The sequence below is a fragment of the Meles meles genome, chromosome 18 (genome assembly GCF_922984935.1).
Source record: "Meles meles chromosome 18, mMelMel3.1 paternal haplotype, whole genome shotgun sequence".
Lineage (NCBI taxonomy): Eukaryota > Metazoa > Chordata > Mammalia > Carnivora > Mustelidae > Meles > Meles meles.
The window spans coordinates 53657765-53677929 of NC_060083.1; the positions used below are offsets into that span (position 1 = coordinate 53657765).

General features: G+C 42.8%; 1 protein-coding gene across 4 annotated transcripts in view; it reads left to right on the top strand.

Annotated features, from left to right (window-relative positions):
• MAP2K6 (mitogen-activated protein kinase kinase 6) overlaps nucleotides 1–20165 on the top strand; it is a 126066-nt gene that overhangs the window by 68407 nt on the left and 37494 nt on the right. For 2 of the 4 annotated variants that reach the window (XM_045985371.1, XM_045985372.1), the window contains exon 2: nucleotides 14032–14098. In XM_045985371.1, the coding sequence (XP_045841327.1) occupies nucleotides 14032–14098 (67 nt within the window). Of the gene's footprint in view, nucleotides 1–11177; nucleotides 11310–14021; nucleotides 14099–20165 lie in introns of those variants that run through there. The other 2 variants (XM_045985373.1, XM_045985374.1) reach the window with 2 other exon arrangements.

Below are 20165 nucleotides of genomic sequence, written 5' to 3' on the forward strand. Positions count from 1 at the left end.
AATTTATAATGAAAACATTTAAATATGGAAAAAGAAGATCTATGAGTCCAGTCAATCCTCGTGTACCCTTAAATTCTACCAGTGATCAAAGGACCACTGAAAATACCACTTCCCCTGTGAGATATTTTTTTTCCTTTTTTTTTTTTTTTTTACATTTTGCTCTCCTGCTTTGAACCTCCTGTGTATTCATGATGTGGTATTTATAGTGTCTTATCACATCTACTCTGATATTATAGGAACTGGTTTTTCTTATCCCCTGACCCTTTCAAAGAAGAATTTGTAGCTTCATGATCTTTTTTGCTCCTTGCAGGTCTTCTTGGGTGAATTATTAACAGTTTTGGCTCAAAGATAGAGATAGCCCAGTGAGGAACTTCATTTGGAATTTCTCCTTAGCCACAAAGAACTGATTGATGGTGGGGGGAAGTACCAGGAACTGGGCAGGAAGTGACCATGTCATCATCTAGAAAGAAGCAGTGAAAAAGGACATGTTGCTTTACCTGCACACAGATGTTTCTGGGAGCTTTATTCATGGTTGCTAAATCTTGGAAGCAACAAAATGCCTTTTAGTAGGTGAACGGATTAATGAACTGTGGTGCACTCAGGCAATGGAATATTATCTAGTGCTAAGAAGAAATGTGCCATTAAGCTGTGAAAAGACGTGAAAGAACCTTAAAGGAATATCATGGAGTGAAAGAAGCCAGTCGGTATGATTCCAATTATATGACGTTCTGGAGAAGGCAAAACTATGGAGATGGTAGAAAGATATCAGTGGTTGCTAGGGGTTGGGGAGGGGGGCAATGAATGAGCAAAGCGTAGAAGGGTTTTAGGACGGTGAAGATGCTCCACATGAGGCCATGATGATATCCAGACATGTCTGTTTATGTCAGTATATGTCATCTATCTCAGTATACATTTGTCCGGACCCGTAGAATATACAACAGCAGGAATGAAACCCAGTGTAAACTATGGGCTTTGGGGTGAAAATGATGCATCGGTAAATTCATCAGTTGTCACAAACGCACCGCTCTGGCGGGGGATGTCGATTATGGGGAGGCTATGGATGTGTGAGGGTTGAGGGTCTGGGGAAAATCTCCGTACCTTCCCTTCAATTTTGCTGTGAACTGAAAACTGCTCTCAAAAAAGAAGTCCTTGATAAAGAAAGATATGGATTTGGAAGCCTCACTGCTAGAGATTCTGAGTCTGGGGAGCCGAAATCATTCCCGTGGTCAGTGGGAAGCAAGAGAAGATGGTTCCAAGTCAATGAGATGTTTGGAAAATGTAATTAACACAAACGACGTAAGAGAGGAAGAACAAAGAGGAGGACGTCTTAAGATATAAGCTGCCCGTACAGGGAACATTCTATTTAGCTCGTATTAAAAAAAAAGAAAAAAAAAGAACAAACATGGAATGGAGAAAAGAAACTAGTACCTCTTGGACACCTGTTATATGAGAGACTCTGCTAGATGTCTTCACACATGTTATGGCAGCTGATCCTCTCAGTGACCCGAGTCTCTCATCTCCCATTAGCGGGTGTGGAAGCAGTTTAAGAAACGTTTTTCAGGCTCACCGTGTTAATAAGGGGCATAGCTGGGATTTAAAATGAGGTCTATTGCTGTTAAGTTTGTGCTATTTCTACTCCTATCCTCTTCTATCTACTCCATACCTCTTCTTCCCTCCCTTCCTCTCTTCTTTCTTTCTTGAAGGGCTCAATACTAATGTTCGAAACAGTTGGGAAAAGAGCAAATATTTAGTCAACAGCCATTTAGGACTGAGCAGAATGGATGCCGTGATGGAATTTGTATTGGGAAGATAGGCGCTAAACAAGTAATCGGTGCAGAAGTAACCACAGAAAGGCAACCATAAAGGAATGTGGGATTACGAGACATGGTATGAGGAATGTAAATGGAGGATAGTCGTGGAGATCCATTTGAGACAGATTAGGCATTTTAAAAAATGGTTTAAGTGGTTGTTTTTTTTAATTATTAAATTTTAAAGTTTTAATTCCAGTATAGCTAACGTACAGTGTTACATTGTTTCAAGTGTACAGTGCTGTGTTTCGATAATTTTTTTCCATATTATTTATTTTTTCAGTGTAACAGTATTCATTGTTTTTGCACAACACCCAGTGCTCCATGCAAAACGTGCCCTCCCCATTACCCACCACCTGTTCCCCCAACCTCCCACCCCTGACCCTTCAAAACCCTCAGGTTGTTTTTCAGAGTCCATAGTCTCTTATGGTTCGCCTCCCCTTCCAAATTTTTTTTTTTTTAATAAACATATAATGTATTTTTATCCCCAGGGGTACAGGTCTGTGAATCGCCAGGTTTACACACTTCACAGCACTCATGATAGCACATACCCCCCCCAATGTCCATAGCCCCCTCCCCCTCTCCCAATCCCACCTCCCCCCAGCAACCCCCAGTTTGTTTTGTGAGATTAAGAGTCATTTATGGTTTGTCTCCCTCCCAATCCCATCTTGTTTCATTTATTCTTCTCCTATCCCCCTAACCCCCTATGTTGCTTCTCCATGTCCTCATATCAGGGAGATCATATGACAGTTGTCTTTCTCCGATTGACTTATTTCACTAAGCATGATACGCTCTAGTTCCATCCACGTCGTCGCAAATGGCAAGATTTCATTTCTTTTGATGGCTGCATAGTATTCCATTGTGTATATATACCACATCTTCTTTATCCATTCATCTGTTGATGGACATCTAGGTTCTTTCCATAGTCTGGCTATTGTAGACATTGCTGCTATAAACATTCGGGTACACGTGCCCCTTCGGATCACTATGTTTGTATCTTTAGGGTAAATACCCAGTAGTGCAATTGCTGGGTCAGAGGGTAGTTCTATTTTCAACATTTTGAGGAACCTCCATGCTGTTTTCCAGAGTGGTTGCACCAGCTTGCATTCCCACCAACAGTGGAGGAGGGTTCCCCTTTCTCCACATCCTCTCCAGCATCTGTCATTTCCTGACTTGTTAATTTTAGCCATTCTGACTGGTGTGAGGTGATATCTCATTGTGGTTTTGATTTGTATTTCCCTGATGCCGAGTGACGTGGAGCACTTTTTCCACTGAGCCACCCAGGCGCCCCTGACGTGGAGCACTTTTTCATGTGTCTGTTGGCCATCTGGATGTCTTCTTTGCAGAAATGTCTGTTCATGTCCTCTGCCCATTTCTTGATTGGATTGTTTGTTCTTTGGGTGTTGAGTTTGCTAAGTTCCTTATAGATTTTGGATACTAGCCCTTTATCTGATATGTCGTTTGCAAATATCTTCTCCCATTCTGTCAGTTGTCTTTTGGTTTTGTTAACTGTTTCCTTTGCTGTGCAAAAGCTTTTGATCTTGATGAAATCCCAATAGTTCATTTTTGCCCTTGCTTCCCTTGCCTTTGCCGTTGTTCCTAGGAAGATGTTGCTACGGCTGAGGTCGAAGAGGTTGCTGCCTGCATTCTCCTCAAGGATTTTGATGGATTCCTTTCTCACATTGAGGTCCTTCATCCATTTGGAGTCTATTTTCGTGTGTGGTGTAAGGAAGTGGTCCAATTTCATTTTTCTGCATGTGGCTGTCCAATTTTCCCAGCACCATTTATTGAAGAGGCTGTCTTTTTTCCATTGGACATTCTTTCCTGCTTTGTCGAAGATGAGTTGACCATAGAGTTGAGGGTCGATTTCTGGGCTCTCTATTCTGTTCCACTGATCTATGTGTCTGTTTTTGTGCCAGTACCATGCTGTCTTGATGATGACAGCTTTGTAATAGAGCTTGAAGTCCGGAATTGTGATGCCACCAACTTTGGCTTTGTTCTTCAATATTCCTTTGGCTATTCGAGGTCTTTTCTGGTTCCATATAAATTTTAGGATTATTTGTTCCATTTCTTTGAAAAAAATGGATGGTATTTTGATAGGGATTGCATTAAATGTGTAGATTGCTTTAGGTAGCATAGACATTTTCACAATATTTATTCTTCCAATCCAGGAGCATGGAACATTTTTCCATTTTTTGGTGTCTTCCTCAATTTCTTTCATGAGTACTTTATAATTTTCTGTGTATAGATTCTTAGTCTCTTTGGTTAGGTTTATTCCTAGGTATCTTATAGTTTTGGGTGCAATTGTAAATGGGATTGACTCCTTAATTTCTCTTTCTTCAGTCTTGTTGTTGGTGTACAGAAATGCAACTGATTTCTGTGCATTGATTTTATATCCTGACACTTTACTGAATTCCTGTACAAGTTCTAGCAGTTTTGGAGTGGAGTCTTTTGGGTTTTCCACATATAGTATCATATCATCTGCGAAGAGTGATAGTTTGACTTCTTCTTTACCAATTTGGATGCCTTTAATTTCTTTTTGCTGTCTGATTGCTGAGGCTAGGACTTCTAGTACTATGTTGAATAGCAGTGGTGATAATGGACATCCCTGCCGTGTTCCTGACCTTAGTGGAAAAGCTTTCAGTTTTTCTCCATTGAGAATGATATTTGCGGTGGGTTTTTCATAGATGGCTTTGATGATATTGAGGTATGTGCCCTCTATCCCTACACTTTGAAGAGTTTTGATCAGGAAGGGATGCTGTACTTTGTCAAATGCTTTTTCAGCATCTATTGAGAATATCATATGGTTCTTGTTCTTTCTTTTATTAATGTGTTCTATCACATTGATTGATTTGCGGATGTTGAACCAACCCTGCAGCCCTGGAATAAATCCCACTTGATCGTGGTGAATAATCCTTTTAATGTACTGTTGAATCCTATTGGCTAGTATTTTGGCGAGAATTTTTGCGTCTGTGTTCATCAAGGATATTGGTCTGTAGTTCTCTTTTTTGGTGGGATCCTTGTCTGGTTTTGGGATCAAGGTGATGCTGGCCTCATAAAATGAGTTTGTAAGTTTTCCTTCCATTTCTATTTTTTGGTACAGTTTCAGGAGAATAGGAATTAGTTCTTCTTTAAATGTTTGGTAGAATTCCCCTGGGAAGCTGTCTGGCCCTGGGCTTTTCTTTGTTTGGAGATTTTTGATGACTGTTTCAATCTCCTTCCTGGTTATGGGCCTGTTCAGGTTTTCTATTTTTTCCTGGTTCAGTTGTGGTAGTTTATATGTCTCTAGGAATGCATCCATTTCTTCCAGATTGTCAAATTTGTTGGCGTAGAGTTGCTCATAATATGTTCTTATAATTGTCTGTATTTCTTTGGTGTTAGTTGTGATCTCTCCTCTTTCATTCATGATTTTATTGATTTGGGTCCTTTCTCTTTTCTTTTTGATGAGTCTGGCCAGGGGTTTATCAATCTTATTTATTCTTTCAAAGAACCAGCTCCTAGTTTCATTGATTTTTTCTATTGTTTTTTTGGTTTCTATTTCGTTGATTTCTGCTCTGATCTTTATGATTTCTCTTCTCCTGCTGGGTTTAGGGTTTCTTTCTTGTTCTTTCTCCAGCTCCTTTATGCGTAGGGTTAGGTTGTGTACTTGAGACCTTTCTTGTTTCTTGAGAAAGGCTTGTACCGCTATATAGTTTCCTCTCAGGACTGCCTTTGCTGTGTCCCACAGATTTTGAACTGTTGTGTTTTCATTATCATTTGTTTCCATGAATTTTTTCAATTCTTCTTTAATTTCCTGGTTAACCCATTCATTCTTTAGAAGGATGCTGTTTAGTCTCCATGTATTTGGGTTCATTCCAGCTTTCCTCTTGTGATTGAGTTCTAGCTTCAGAGCATTGTGGTCTGAAAATATGCAGGGAATGATCCTAATCTTTTGATACTGGTTGAGACCTGATTTGTGACCCAGGATGTGATCTATTCTGGAGAAGGTTCCATGTGCACTAGAGAAGAATGTGTATTCTGTTGCTTTGGGATGAAATGTTCTGAATATATCTGTGATGTCCATCTGGTCCAGTGTGTCATTTAAGGCCTTTATTTCCTTGTTGATCTTTTGCTTGGATGATCTGTCCATTTCAGTGAGGGGAGTGTTCAAGTCCCCTACTATTATTGTATTATTATTGATGTGTTTCTTTAATTTTGTTATTAATTGGTTTATATAGTTGGCTCCTCCCACGTTAGGGGCATAGATATTTAAAATTGTTAGATCTTCTTGTTGGACAGACCCTTTGAGTAGGATATAGTGTCCTTCCTCATCTCTTATTATAGTCTTTGGCTTGAAATCTAATTGATCTGATATAAGGATTGCCACCCCAGCTTTCTTCTGATGCCCATTAGCATGGTAAATTGTTTTCCACCCCCTCACTTTAAATCTGGAGGTGTCTTCGCGTCTAAAATGAGTTTCTTGTAGGCAACATACTGATGGGTTTTGTTTTTTTATCCATTCTGATACCCTGTGTCTTTTGATTGGGGCATTTAGCCCATTAACATCCAGGGTAACTATTGAGAGATATGAATTTAGTGCCATTATTAGCCTGTAAGGTGGCTGTTACTGTATATTGTCTCTGTACCTTTCTGATCTACTACTTTTAGGCTCTCTCTTTGCTTAGAGGACCCCTTTCAATATTTCCTGTAGAGCTGGTTTGCTGTTTGCAAATTCTTTCAGTTTTTGTTTGTCCTGGAAGCTTTTGATCTCTCCTTCTATTTTCAATGATAGCCTAGCTGGATAGAGTATTCTTGGCTGCATGTTTTTCTCATTTAGTGCTCTGAATATATCATGCCAGCTCTTTCTGGCCTGCCAGGTGTCTGTGGATAAGTCTGCCGCCAATCTAATATTTTTACCATTGTATGTTACAGACTTCTTTTCTCGGGCAGCTTTCAGGATTTTCTCTTTGTCACTAAGACTTGTAAATTTTACTATTAGGTGATGGGGTGTGGACCTATTCTTGTTGACTTTGAGGGGGGTTCTCTGCATCTCCTGGATTTTAATGCTTGTTCCCTTTGCCGTATTAGGGAAATTCTCTCCAGTGATTCTCTCCAATAGACCTTCTGCTCCCCTCTCTGTTTCTTCTTCTTCTGGAATCCCAATTATTCTAATGTGGTTTCGTCTTATGGTGTCACTTATCTCTCGAATTCTCCCCTCATGGTCCAGTAGCTGTTTGTCCCTCTTTTGCTCGGCTTCTTTATTCTCAGTCATTTGGTCTTCTATATCACTAATTCTTTCTTCTGCCTCATTTATCCTAGCAGTGAGAGCCTCCATTTTTGATTGCACCTCATTAATAGCTTTTTTGATTTCAACTTGGTTAGATTTTAGTTCTTTAATTTCTCCAGAAAGGGCTTTAATATCTCCAGAGAGGGTTTCTCTAATATCTTCCATGCCTTTTTCGAGCCCGGCTAGAATGTTCAGAATCGTCATTCTGAACTCTTGATCTGACATATTACCCATGTCTGTGTTGATTAGGTCCCTAGCCTTCGGTACTGTCTCTTGTTCTTTTGTTTGTGGTGATTTTTTCCGCCTTGTCATTTTGTCCAGATAAGAGGATATCTAGGAGCAAATAAACTACTAAAAGGGTGGCAAAGACCCCGGAAAAATGCGCTATAACCAAATCAGAAGAGACCGCAAATTGTGGGGGGGAGAAAGGGGATAAAAACAGGTTCTGAAAAAAAAAGAAAAAAAAAATTTTAAAAATAAAACAAATAAAAAAATATAAAAAAGAAAGAAAAAATATATATATTTAGATGAACTAGTCAAAAAACGTTAAAAAAAAGGGTAAAAGTTTTAAGAAATTTAGCAGAAGAAGAAAAAAGAAAAAAAATTGAAAAAAGAAAAAAAAAATTGAAGTAGCCGCAAGACTAAAGAATCATGGGGAGAAAGCCATGAGTTCCGTGCTTTGCTTTCTCCTCCTCTGGAATTGCTCTGCTGTCTTAGGAATTGAACCTACTTTCCTTGATAGATGACCTTCGTCCTGGCTGGATATTTTGTTGATCTTCTGGGGGAGGGGCCTGTTGTAGTGACTCTCAAGTGTCTTTGCCCGAGGCAGGATTGCACCGCCCTTACCGGCGGCGGGACTAAGTAATCGGCTCGGGTTCGCTTTTGGGAGCTTCTGTTCCCTGAACGCTTTCCGTAGAGTTCCGGAGGACGGGAATGAAAATGGCGGCCTCCTAGTCTCCGGCCCGGAGGAGCCGAGAGCCCAGGGCCCCACTCCTCAGTGCGCCCCCAGAGGACAGCACCCAATCACTCCCATATCCCCAGCCTCTAGCCACGCTCCGAGCTCACCCAGTCCGCGACCAGTTCAAGGTAACCCCGAGCTGAGAGTTCAGTCCTCGGCTCTGTCTCTGTAGCCGGCTTCTCCGTTCTAATACCTGCGAGCTGTCTGACACTCTGACACCCCCGATCCTTCTGTGACCCTGCGGGACCTGGGGCCACACTGACCCCGCGTGGGCTTCACCCTGGTTTAGCCTCTGGAGCAATGTCCCTCAGTGAAACAGACTTTTAAAAGTCCTGATTTTGTGCTCCGTTCCTCCGCGGCTTGCCGGGAGCAGGCCCCTCCCCCCGCGGTCTATCTTCGCATCGTTTTAGATTCAGTTCTCCGCCAGTCCTACCTTTCAGAAAGTGGTTGATTTTCTGTTTCTAGAGTTGCTGTTCTTCTTCTTTTCGCTCTCCCGTTGGATTTGTAGGTGTTTGCAATGTTTAGATAAGCTATCGAGCTGATCTCCTGCTACCTGATGTAGTCTCAGGCTGCTACTTCTCCGCCATCTTGACTCCTCCCCCTGTTTCGATAATTTTGTGCATTACCCAGTGCTCATCACGAGTGTCCTCCTTCATCCCCACCACCAATTTCTCCCACCTTCAGACCATCAGTTTGTCTTTTAGTGAAGGGTCCATTTCTTGGTTTGTACCTCTCTCTCTTTCCCCCTTTGTATATTTTGTTTCTTAAATTCCAGAAATGAGGGAAATCTGTGACTTATTTCACTTCGCATTATACTCTCTAGCTCCAGTCACGTGGTTATAAATGGCAAGATTTCATTCTTTCATATGGGTGAATCGTATTCCATAATGTGTGTATGTATGCCTTATCTTCTTTATCCATTGTTCCATCGATGGACAATCAGGCTGCTTCCATAACTTGGCTATTGTAAATAATGCTGCGATAAACAAGGGGTGCGTATATCCTTCCAAATTGATGTTTCTGTGGTATTTACCTAAAGACTATTTAGACCTAAATAGTCTTTAGGTAAATACCTAATAGTGCAATTACTGGATTGTAGGGTAGTTCTATTTTTAGGTTCTTGAGGAACATTCATACTGTTTTCCAGAGTGGCTGCACCTTTTTGCCTCCCCATCAACAGAGACGGAGTGGACATTTTAAACTAAAATGTCAGAGGTTCAGTAAAGTGCACTGAGTTCACATTCTGCACGAGATGCTGGAATGTGAAAGCTGGAGGTGTGGACTGTGACCTACAAGGAATGTTCAGGAAGATCTGAGGGTTCTGTGGGGGTGTGGGATAAAAGAGCTGGGTATGGAAGTCTGGGCTCCTGTCTGCAAGAGGGCTAGAGCCTTCTAAGCAGAGGCAACACAAAAATTAAATGGCAAGGTCCCAGGAAATCCCTCTCCCTCCGTGAAATCCAAATGACTGCACATTTTAACCTGAGCTTGTCAGCTTTCTTTCTCCAAATTTTATGTGATTGTGCAGAACGTTGGTGTGCTGGCTGGAGTCTCAGTGGTGGGTGAGATCCAGTGGTTGGGGGGAACAGGAACATCTGTGTCCTTGCTGTGGCCAAGTCGGCTTCCTTCCTGCACTCCCTCCCCCCCGGCCCCTCCCGGTTAGTTGCTTTGCATCTGATCATCGCAATTTAATAACATCGAATAACACTCCTCTGCCCATTTCAGTGCCAGCTGCCCCTGGGACTTGAGCCTAGATGTGAGTATTAAGGAGAGGGCAGCCAAGGCCTCTAGGTTGCCAGGGACTTGGCTGGAAATCCCGTTCACATTGGGAAAGAGATTTTGAAAATAAATTTGGCGCCGGAAGCCATGCCAGCCTTTTGTAAAGCTGTGGCAATAATCATAAACCCTCATCATCATGCCCCCCCGCCGCCCCTCACCTCTGAGCCAAGCTGACCAATAGGTAGGCATCTGCCTATCCTCACGATGCCACCTTCTGTGGACCCCGGGGGATCCTCTTGCTGTTTGGGTTGGCTCTGGAGCACCATCTTCTGTTTTATGTAATAAGACACATGAGAGAAGCTCTTTGTGCACAGGCTGTCCGTGTGGGTACTGAGCAAGAGGTCTCACGGACCCCATCATTTTCGCTATGGTTGAAGCTAGCGAACATTTCTGCGGCTTGGGAAATGTTGATTAACTCTTGGCAAGGTTTTTGTTTTCTGGTGCCATTTTTCCTCCTGGCCAGGATTATCATGACCCAGCTTTGGTGTAAGATGAAGTTTGCAAATATATGTGCGTGGTGTGGCTCTGTTTTCAGAGAAAACAAGCCAGGGTGTGGTACGGGGCTGATGTCATGTAGATCTGCAAGGGCTCGCTCAAGCCAACGAGGCTTGCCCTGTGCAGATGGCACCAACCGGGGGCCACGCTTGTCGAGGTCTGTAGGAGCACATGGCTGTTCTGTCCTGAGAAGGTTGTTGCTAGCAGGGGACCCAGCCCGGAGCCTGCTTTCTGATACATTTTTTGTATTTGCTTTAGACTATCAGGGGAGAGGGCCATTCACATACTTGAGCACGGTGTTGTATTATTTACATCGCTTCCCGATACTTTTGTTTGTTTTTACACAGAGAGAGAGATCACAAGTAGGCAGAGCCCTAGGCGGAGAGGTGGGGTTGGGGGAGCAGGCTCCCCGCTGAGCAGAGAGCCCAATGAGGGGCTCAATCCCAGGACCCTGAGATCATGACCTGAGCCGAAGGCAGAGGTTTAACCCACTGAGCCACCCAGGTGCCCCTTGTTTTTGTTTTTTAACGTGGTGTTAAATGTTAGCATCAGGTGTTGGCAGCCTTGTTGGGGGAACAGATTGCTTTGAAATCAACACAGCTGGAAACTGACCATGTATTGTTGTACTTTCTCTTTAGAAATGAAAGAGGCATTTATAGAAAGGCTGGAAAAGGCAGGACTGTCCAGAATTGCTTTAGAGATGTATTTTCTTCCAAGTCTGGTTCGCGATGAATGTCACGCCTCGGTGTCCAAACGGACCCACTCTCCTTTCTTTGTGAAGTTGCGGTTTGTTGGGAACAATAAACTCGAGAGGTTTGCAGCAGCTGGTGCTTGGGAGGGCGGAGTCTATTCAAAGCTGCCTCTTTCTGCTGAAGTGTGGTCTTCAGAGCTGAGGGAAGAAAGCCTGGTGTGTGGTGGTGTTCTGCGAGCCCTGCCTGCCGCCTTGAAAAACCTCATCAGAGTCACTCCCGGCCTCTCACTGGGCTCCTCTTTCAGGGATGGGCAAGTAAGTGATTTATGGAATTTTGGTGCCTGTGTCTGTGAGTTTTGATTTGATGCGCTGTCGAAAATGAAGGCAGGGTGGATTCTGACGGTGTCGCTCAACCGGGTTTTGTGTCTCCTGCAAGTATGTTTCTTGTTGGTGTCAGAAGAGAAGCAGGAGCCTTCTCACATCTTGGGGACTTTGTTTTTGTCTTGGTCATTTAATCCTTTAGCCTCTGTGCCAAGAGCTTCTCTCTCTTTCTCTCATACTCTTTCTTTGCAGAGATGTTTTAATGATTTGTGGAGTTACAGTATAATCATGAGTTGCTAATCGTCAGTTGCTAGGGTAGAATAATTCATTGCTCTCTTTTTCAAAGGCAGTTTTCCCCACAAATAGCTCTCTCTCTCTGGCCATCTCTCTTGTAAGAGCTGAGTTTGAAATGAAGAAGAGAGAGGTGTAGGAATTTCAGAGTAACTTTTGCTTTTGGTTTGCTTACGTGGCAACGGGGAAACCTTTTACAGAGGCAAAATATATTTTACCTTTATTTTGTTTTAATGGAGAGGACGACAGGGTTGTGTCTGCTGGGATTACTTGAATGACCTGTCACCTGTGTTGGAACAGGGATATAGTCATCTAGACAAATGGAATTTGTCATGCATTCCTCACGACGGTGTTTAAAATAGCATCCTCCCGCTCTTTGACTGAATCCCATTGAGAGGAATTGTTGGAATTGGGCCACACATTGGGATTTTCACCATCAGACCCAGCCCTTAGCCTTGTTCTGGGTAAGACAGCACAGCTCTCTCTGTATCCACCATATGTCTGGGCAAGGCTGTATGGATCGTGTAACTGACTAACTTAGTAACGTGTTCTAAGCGACCATCTGAACTCCAGGAGGAGGAAAGTAAATAGTGAGTTTTGAATCTTACGACATACATAGATGAACCCAAAGGAGGAGACCACTGAGAAGTCCTTTGACAATGGAGGTGGACCTGAAAGGCTTACTGCCAAGCATAGTTCTCCGTGGCTTTACACAGCTTGGCAGAATTGATCTTGATTCTGGATTTTGCAGGGATAGAAAAAAAGAGTCAATTACACATTACCTTGGACTGAAATAATCTGACCAGTTCTGCTCATGAATTTCTTAAGTGACCTAATTTTTTTTTAAAATGAGACTGTACAGATTCGTTCTTAACGTCATTATAATTAACAGCTACTTAAGATATGTCTGTGCTCTTCCGTATGTGATAGCTCACGGCGCTCCTCTCCAGCTCAGTGAGGCAGGCATGAGTATCATTTCCCCATTTTTATAGTCGAGGATATCGAGGGTCAGGTGAAAAGTGACTCTGGAGGGCATGTGGTGAGTGAGGTGCCGGACATAAACTGGGTTTTTTAAAAGCTCATCATCGCATGCTCCCCTTCCCCCACTCTCTCTGGTCATCCTTGAACTGCTTCCGTCGTAGAATAAGGGAATGAGCTCCGGACTGGGTGTTAGAGACCTGGATTCTGATTCTGACCTGGTCATCGCTAGCTCTGTGATGTCAAGCCATCACTGACATCTTTGGATGTCATCTTCCCGCAAGGAGAAGATGTCTTTGATGTCTTAAGTCTCTTTGCACGTTGAGAATCTCTCTCCCAGGCCTTGCCCAGGGCTGGTGTCAGTCTGTAATGCACCTCAGTGATGTAGAGAAGAGGGGAGGGAGAAAAGGTAGAACCGTCAGCGTTCTTAGCCAGCTCTGTTTTGGTTTGCCCTGCCAAGCATGAAGACACCCAGGATCTCCTTAGGTGACGAATATCTTGGGTCCTTAAGAGGCTACTCAGGTTCCTGAGCTGGCATTTCTCAGTCTGTTCCTGAGAGAGGGGGAGGGACAAGCGGAGAGGAAGAGAGAGAATCTTAAGCAGATTCCTCACCCAGCGCTGAGCCCGGATCACACGACCTTGAGCCGAAATCAAGAGTTGGACGCTTAACCACCTGAGCCACCCAGGTGGCCCATCAGCCTGTTCTTTTGTATCCATCAACAAAATTATTTGAGCCAAACTCTCTATAGTTTCAGTCCAGGGGTGAGCACATGGCTTACATTCCCACCTGGTCCCTGAGGAAGCGATCACCTCCTTGCACGAGCCCATCTGTTACCGTAGTCCTTTTTGAAACAGGGTAAAGTGTAAATAAATATTACTCTCTCCCTCTTTTAGGTGTTTCTGCTTATGGCAAGTCGTTGACAGATACGGTCGGGTCGGAAGAGTGGGAAGGCATTGTTAATTCTCCCTCCATTGTTAAATCTACCAGTTGCTTACAGATCAAATGAGAGAATTGTAAGATGCTGAGATAAGGGTGATGATATCGGACTGACATGAAAAAGGGAAAAAATCTATAGCTGACACCGTCTACCGGTTCTGTTCTTATGTACAAGAAAGAACAAAGAAGTTGGAATGACCACCTCTCAGCCGGGAGGAGAGGGCAGCTCTCCTGGGTAATGGGAGTTAGCGTTCTGATACTGGTATTTTCATCCTTAAGTGACCAAGAACCTCATCCGTGAGCACGGTCTGCATTTGGGGAAGGTGTGCTCTGCCCAGTGCTTGGGTGCTCGGCACTCACAGACCTCCTGGGTGGGACGTGGTTTTCTGCATGAGGAGATGAGAGCTGCACGGTCCCAGGCTAGCCCCATGCTTCGGCTGCAGTGTCTCCGTTCCCACTCTCAACGCTGTGATTTCAACCTTAACGTTATCCTTGTGTCTCTCCCCATAGGCAGGAAGCGAAACCCTGGCCTTAAAATTCCAAAAGAAGCATTCGAACAACCTCAGCCCAGTTCCACGTAAGTTGGCAAGATCGTCGTCTTAATCCAAACACTTCCCTTTACAGATTTCCAGGGAAGGGGGGTTCATTTTTGGACTGATGAGCAATTCCTTGACTATGGGAATCACTGTTAGAAAGAAGAGTCCTTTGGAGACGGGAGCCATGTGCTTGCTGTTCTGAAACCTGAAATAATCAGGTCAGTCTGTCTATGTTGAATGAGTAGCTTCGAACTCAGCCTCTTACATTACTGGCTGGCAGAAAATTGAGTGTCACAAATCTGCGTTTGGCAGATGGGGTCCTATGACGTTCATAGAGGTCCCTGGACCTGGATTTTCTGCCTTTTCTGTGTAGACTTGAGCAAATCAGCAAAGCTCTGGGAGTACCACTACTATAAAACTGGAGTAGAGATGGGACGCTGGTATTTGGTAAGGACTCAGTATCCCGACACCTCAGTTCTGTCCCATATAAATAGAAGGAAAAATGAGATAAAGGAACTTTTTTAGGGCTGTGGCCCAAGTCCCTAAGTGAGCTCAGGTCCTGGTGAAGCAGGATACCTTCTCCCTTAGCCTCTCTCTTATTTCCTTTTCTCTCTGTGGGGTGCTGAGGATACCTCCTGTCCAGTTGGGGGTATGACCACCTCACAAAGCATCTGCTTGGGAGGAATGGAAATTGCAAGGAAAAAAAAGTCACAACAGAAGTTCTACAGAGGCAGCGCAAGCATGGGGAAAGGCCATCCCCATGGAAGCTTGAGTTTTCAAGGCCGTTGGTCAGCTCTACAAAAGGGCCTCCCTTTCTAAAGGTTTTTGACCTTAAGCACGATCCGTCCTATTAGAAAGTGCACCTTCTAGCGATGGAATTTGCTAGTAAAGATGATCACGTCTGAGGTAAGCCTTGGTCGAGGCGTTGGCCATTCCCTGCAGTGGTATGAACAAACGTCCCACTCAAGAACCTCTAAGTACAGAGCAAAGTACACTCCTCCGGGTTCTGCTCTGTAGCTCGAGGGCCAAGCTCACCTTAGAGGGTCCTTTCCTGAGGCTGTAGCAGGAGGTTCTTTCCATATCTGTTATCGAGATTGCTGTTTTTGGTGTTTTTTGTTTTTGTTTTTGTTTTGGGTTGTTTGTTTGCTTTTCCTGTGGACCTATGACCTGTGTAATTCATAACGTCTCCTCTCGATTGGTTTCTCAAGAGTTTAGACTCAAACATATTACTTCCCTGTACTATCTGTACAGGTCTCTCTGTGATATACTTATAAAACTTTTCAACTTGAAATTATTGTAGATTCATGGGAGACGACAAAGAAATGTGTAGGGAAGCCTCATGTACCCGTCCCCTAGGTTGTGTCCTCCCCTCCAAGTTCACGTCTTAACACAGCTGCTGCCCAATATCAAAACAGAGTGGCATTAGTGTAAACCATGGAACGTATTCAGCTCTCACCGTTACTCTTCTAAGTACCCGTGTGTGTGTGTGTGTGTGTGTGTGTGTGTGTGTGTGTGTGTGTAGCTGTATGCAATTTTATCACATGTGTAGCCTTAGGGAACCACTACCATAATCAAGATACTCAATTGTATCAATACTACAAGATTCTCTGATGTTATTCTCTTACAGTCGTACCCACCTCTAACCCCCCGCCCTAATCTCTGGCAACCACTCCTCTGTTCCCATTTCCATCTTGTCTCATGGTTGCTACATCAACTGAATCATTCACCTCCTATGGGAGACTCTGGCTTTTCCATGCAGCATAGTTTCCTTGAGTTCATTCAAGCTGTTGCATGTATCAGTAGTTCTTTCCTTGTTATTGCTGAATCCATTCCATGATATGGATACACCACAGTTTGTGGAACCCCTTTAGCCTTTGAAGGAGATATGGGTAGTTTCCGGTTTGGGGCTGTTGTGATGAAAGCGAGTTCCTGAGTGAAATTAAGTCTTCATTTCTCTGGGACATGTGTCCAGTAGTGCAGTTGCTGGCTTATTTAGTAAGTCCATTTTTGAAATAACTTCCAAGGTATTTTCCAGAGTGGTTGTACCGTTTTACATTCTTACTGGCAATTTGAGAAAGATCCAGTTTCTCTGCAGCCCCGCCAACATTAACACTATTTTCCTTTTTAGTCATTCTATTTTTTGTAAAACAAACTTATTTATTTGTGTGTGAGGGGGAGAAAGTGCAAGTTGGGGGGAGGGGCAGAAGGAGAGGGAGTGGGAGAATCTTTTTTTTTTTAATATTTTATTTATTTGACAGAGAGAAATCACAACTAGGCAGAGAGGCAGGCAGAGAGAGAGGAAGAAGCAGGCTCCCCACGGAGCAGAGAGCCCGACGTGGGGCTTGATCCCAGGACCCTGGGATCATGAACAGAGCCGAAGGCAGAGGCTTTAACCCACTGAGCCACCCAGGCGCCCCAGGAGTGGGAGAATCTTAAGCAGACTCCACACCCGGCTTGGAGCCCAGTGCAGGGCTTGATCTCACAACCCCAAGATCATAAGCTGCGCTGAAATTAAGAGTCGGACACTTAATTGACTGAGCCACCCAGGCACCCCATTAACCATTCTGATAGATATAGAATGACATGTCATGACAGTTCTCATTCTTATTTCTGTAATGGCTCATGATGCTGAATATTTTTATTTTCCATCCCTATATCTTTGATGGTGAAATGTCTGTGTATGTCTTTGCCTACTTCCTAATTAGATTACTTTTTTAAATGTTGAGTTTTGAGAGCTCTTTCTATATTCTAGACACAAGGAGTATGTCAGATACGTGATTTAAAAACATTTTCTTCCAGTCTAGAATTTGTCTCTTCATCCTTTTATTTTGATGAAATCCCATCTAGCAATTTTTCCTCTGATGGGTCATGGTTTTGGTGACAATTTTAAGAACCCATTGCTTCATACTTTTTTCCTGTTTTTCAAAATAATTTTGGCTAATTTGGGCCTTTCCCCTTTCCATATTGGTTTTCGAATCAGATTGTTTATGTCTACAAGTGAACTTGCCGAGGTTTTGGTAGGAATTATGTGTAACCTTTAGACCAATTTGGGGAGAATTGATGTCTTAACTACACTGAGTCTCCTAATCCATGAACCTGGTCTATTTTTAGATTTTTCTTTGATGTCTTTCATCAGTATTTTATAGTTTTTATCATACAGACTCTCTACAGTAGGGTTTTTTAAGATTTATACCTATGTATTTCGTTTTGTAGGGAGCAACTGTAATGGTACTCCATTTTAAATTTTGGTTTCTTATCTGTTAAGGATCAGTATATAGAAATGCAGTAGATTTTTCTGTATTGTTCTTATATCCTATGACCATACTGAATTCACTTAGTGTTTCTAGGAGCGTTTTTGTAGAGTGCATGTGTGTGTGTATGTGTGTGTGTGTCTGTGTGTCTGCACGTGTGTACGTGTGTGTGTGTGTTTGTAAAGTCTTTATAGAGTTTTCTATGTAGACAGTCATGCTACCTGCAAATAGAGACAGTTTTCTTTCTTCCTTTCCCAACTGTATTTTTAAAAGCTTTCATTATTTTTTTGCTTTATTTCAGAGGTAGGAATGTCCAGTTCCATGTCAGTTAAGATTGGCGAGAATGCCTTGCTTTGTTGTTAGAGGGAAAGCGTTCAATCTTCTACCATTAAGCTTGAAAAAGTTCCTCTCTAGTTGTGAGGTACTGAGCGTTTTTATTGTTAATGTGTGTTGAATTTTGTTAAGTGCTTTTTTGGGCATTACTTGACATGATCATAGGTTTTTCTTCTTTGTACTGTTGATATGGATTACATTGTGATTGATTTTTGAATGTTAAACTAGCTTTGCATACCCCAAATAAATTCCACTTGGTTGTGGTACTTTTTTTTTAAAAGTACATTGTTGGATTCAATCTGTTGAAGTTTTGTTGAGGATTTTTATGTCTGTGTTCATGAGATATATTGGTCTATAGTGGGTTGTTTTGGGTTTTTCTCTTTTTCTTTCTTTCTTTTTTTTTTTTTAACTGTGTGCTGTTATTTTCTGGTTTTGACATTAAGGTAATATTGGCCTCATAAAATGAATTGGTAAGAGTTTCTTCTGTTTTTTTTTTTTTTTTTTTGATTTTTTCTGGTAGGCACATAAAATCTGTATTAATTCTTTTAAAAAAATGTTTGCTAAAATTCTCTAGTGAAACAAAATGAGCCAATATATTTCTTATTTTTTTCTGGGACCTTTACAATACAGAATTAATCTCTGTGATAGTTACAGAGCTATTCAGATAATCTGTTTCTTCAAGCTTGGGTAGTTTCTGGTTTCCAAGGAATTGGTCCATCCCTTCTAAGTTGTTGAATTTATAAGAGTAACGTTGTTTATAGTATTTCCCGATTATTCTTCAAATGGCTACAGGACATGTTGTGATATCCTATTTTTTCCCGAGACTGGAATCTGTGCCTTCTCTTGTAATCTGTATCAGTCTTGGTGGAGGTTTATCAATATTATTGATATTTTAAAACATTTTATTTATGTATGTATTAATTTAGAGTGCATGTATGAGCGGGGGAGGGGCAGAGAGTGAAGGAGGGAGAAGCTTAAGCAGACTCCCCGCTGAGCACAGAGCCCCGCTTTGGGCTTGATTTCACACCCTGAGCTCAAGACCTGAGCCGAAATCCGGAGTTGGATGTTCAACCAATGGAGCCCTCCGGATGCCCTTTATTTTGGGGAACATTCTCACGTCCCCCTCCCACTTGTCTTACATTCCTTCCTTTTAAATTTTTAGCCCTTATTTCCTTCTAATTTATATTTTCTGTATTTTATGAATTTTATGAAAGCCACTATAAATCCTACCTTCATATAAACAAATAAGTAAAAACCTACACAATGATAAACCTAGTTTCTGTGCTGTCTTTCCCTCACATGGCAGAATAAACTTTAAATTGTATTTTCTTTTTCACTGCATAAAGCCAAGGGCATCACTTTATTGTTGTAGAGCAGACCACTTTAGCTCACGGGGAGAATTATTAGCAGTAGTAGTATTTTAATACCAAAGCTTGTATTTGTAGACCTAAAGAAGTAGCTTCCACATTTTGTGTTTTTCTTGGCAATTTTGGGGGGTTGGCTTGGTGACTCGTACCCTGCCTTCTTCTGCTGTACGACACAAAAATAAATATCTTAGGACAGAGCGCCATTCTTCCTGGTTCTGTGTGTGGTCCCTCTGTTGGAGCTCTTTCTCTGAGTAACTGATGCCAGCGTGTCTTGGCTCAGGTTTCTGAGCTGTCCCCGTACTTGATTGGCAGCAGCTAATTCTGAACTGATTCCATGCTCCTGAACATTATTCCAGTTCACCCTCCCAAGAAGCTCAGGAGGCAGTTACTGTTACTCTTACTTGATAAGTGAAGAGAACGGACCTGCACAAGGTCAGGTGCTCAGGGTAGTCAAGCAGCACCTCATGGGTAAGAATTCAGGCTCCGGCTAGAATGCCTAGGTTCGCATTTGGGATCTAAACTTCACGAGTTGAGTTCCTTAGGCGAATTCCCTAACCCTACTAAGCCTTAGTTTTCCCTTCTGAAAAATGGGAATAAATAAGGATGTGGTTGCTGGGAAGAGTGGGCGTCATAATCCGTATTAAGTGTCTAGCCCAGTGCCTGTCCCATTGTACCTTCTCCAGGAAGGTTGCTCCAAGTGTTGTTGCTGTTATTATTATGAATCCACTTAATAATTATTCATGGGGCGCCTGGGTGGCTCAGTGGATTAAGCCGCTGCCTTCGGCTCAGGTCATGATCTCAGGGTCCTGGAATTGAGCCCCGCATCGGGCTCTCTGCTCTGCAGGGAGCCTGCTTCCTCCTCTCTCTCTGCCTGCCTCTCTGCCTACTTGTGATCTCTGCCTGTCAAATAAATAAATAAAATCTTTAAAAAAAAATTATTCATGATGCTTGTTATATAGTGGAAGAGCTGGCCTCGAAGTCAGGGCTCCGACTTTCGGGGATGGGCTCTTAGCCACACGTCAGACGGGTCGACGTGTGATCCAACCGTCTGTGGCTGGTGAAACAAGAGGCTAGTTTACTGGCTGTGGCTAGTAAAACATCACTTCAGCAGTTGAGAAGATATAATTGTGAGGCTCTGGGTTCCAATTTTGCCAGGT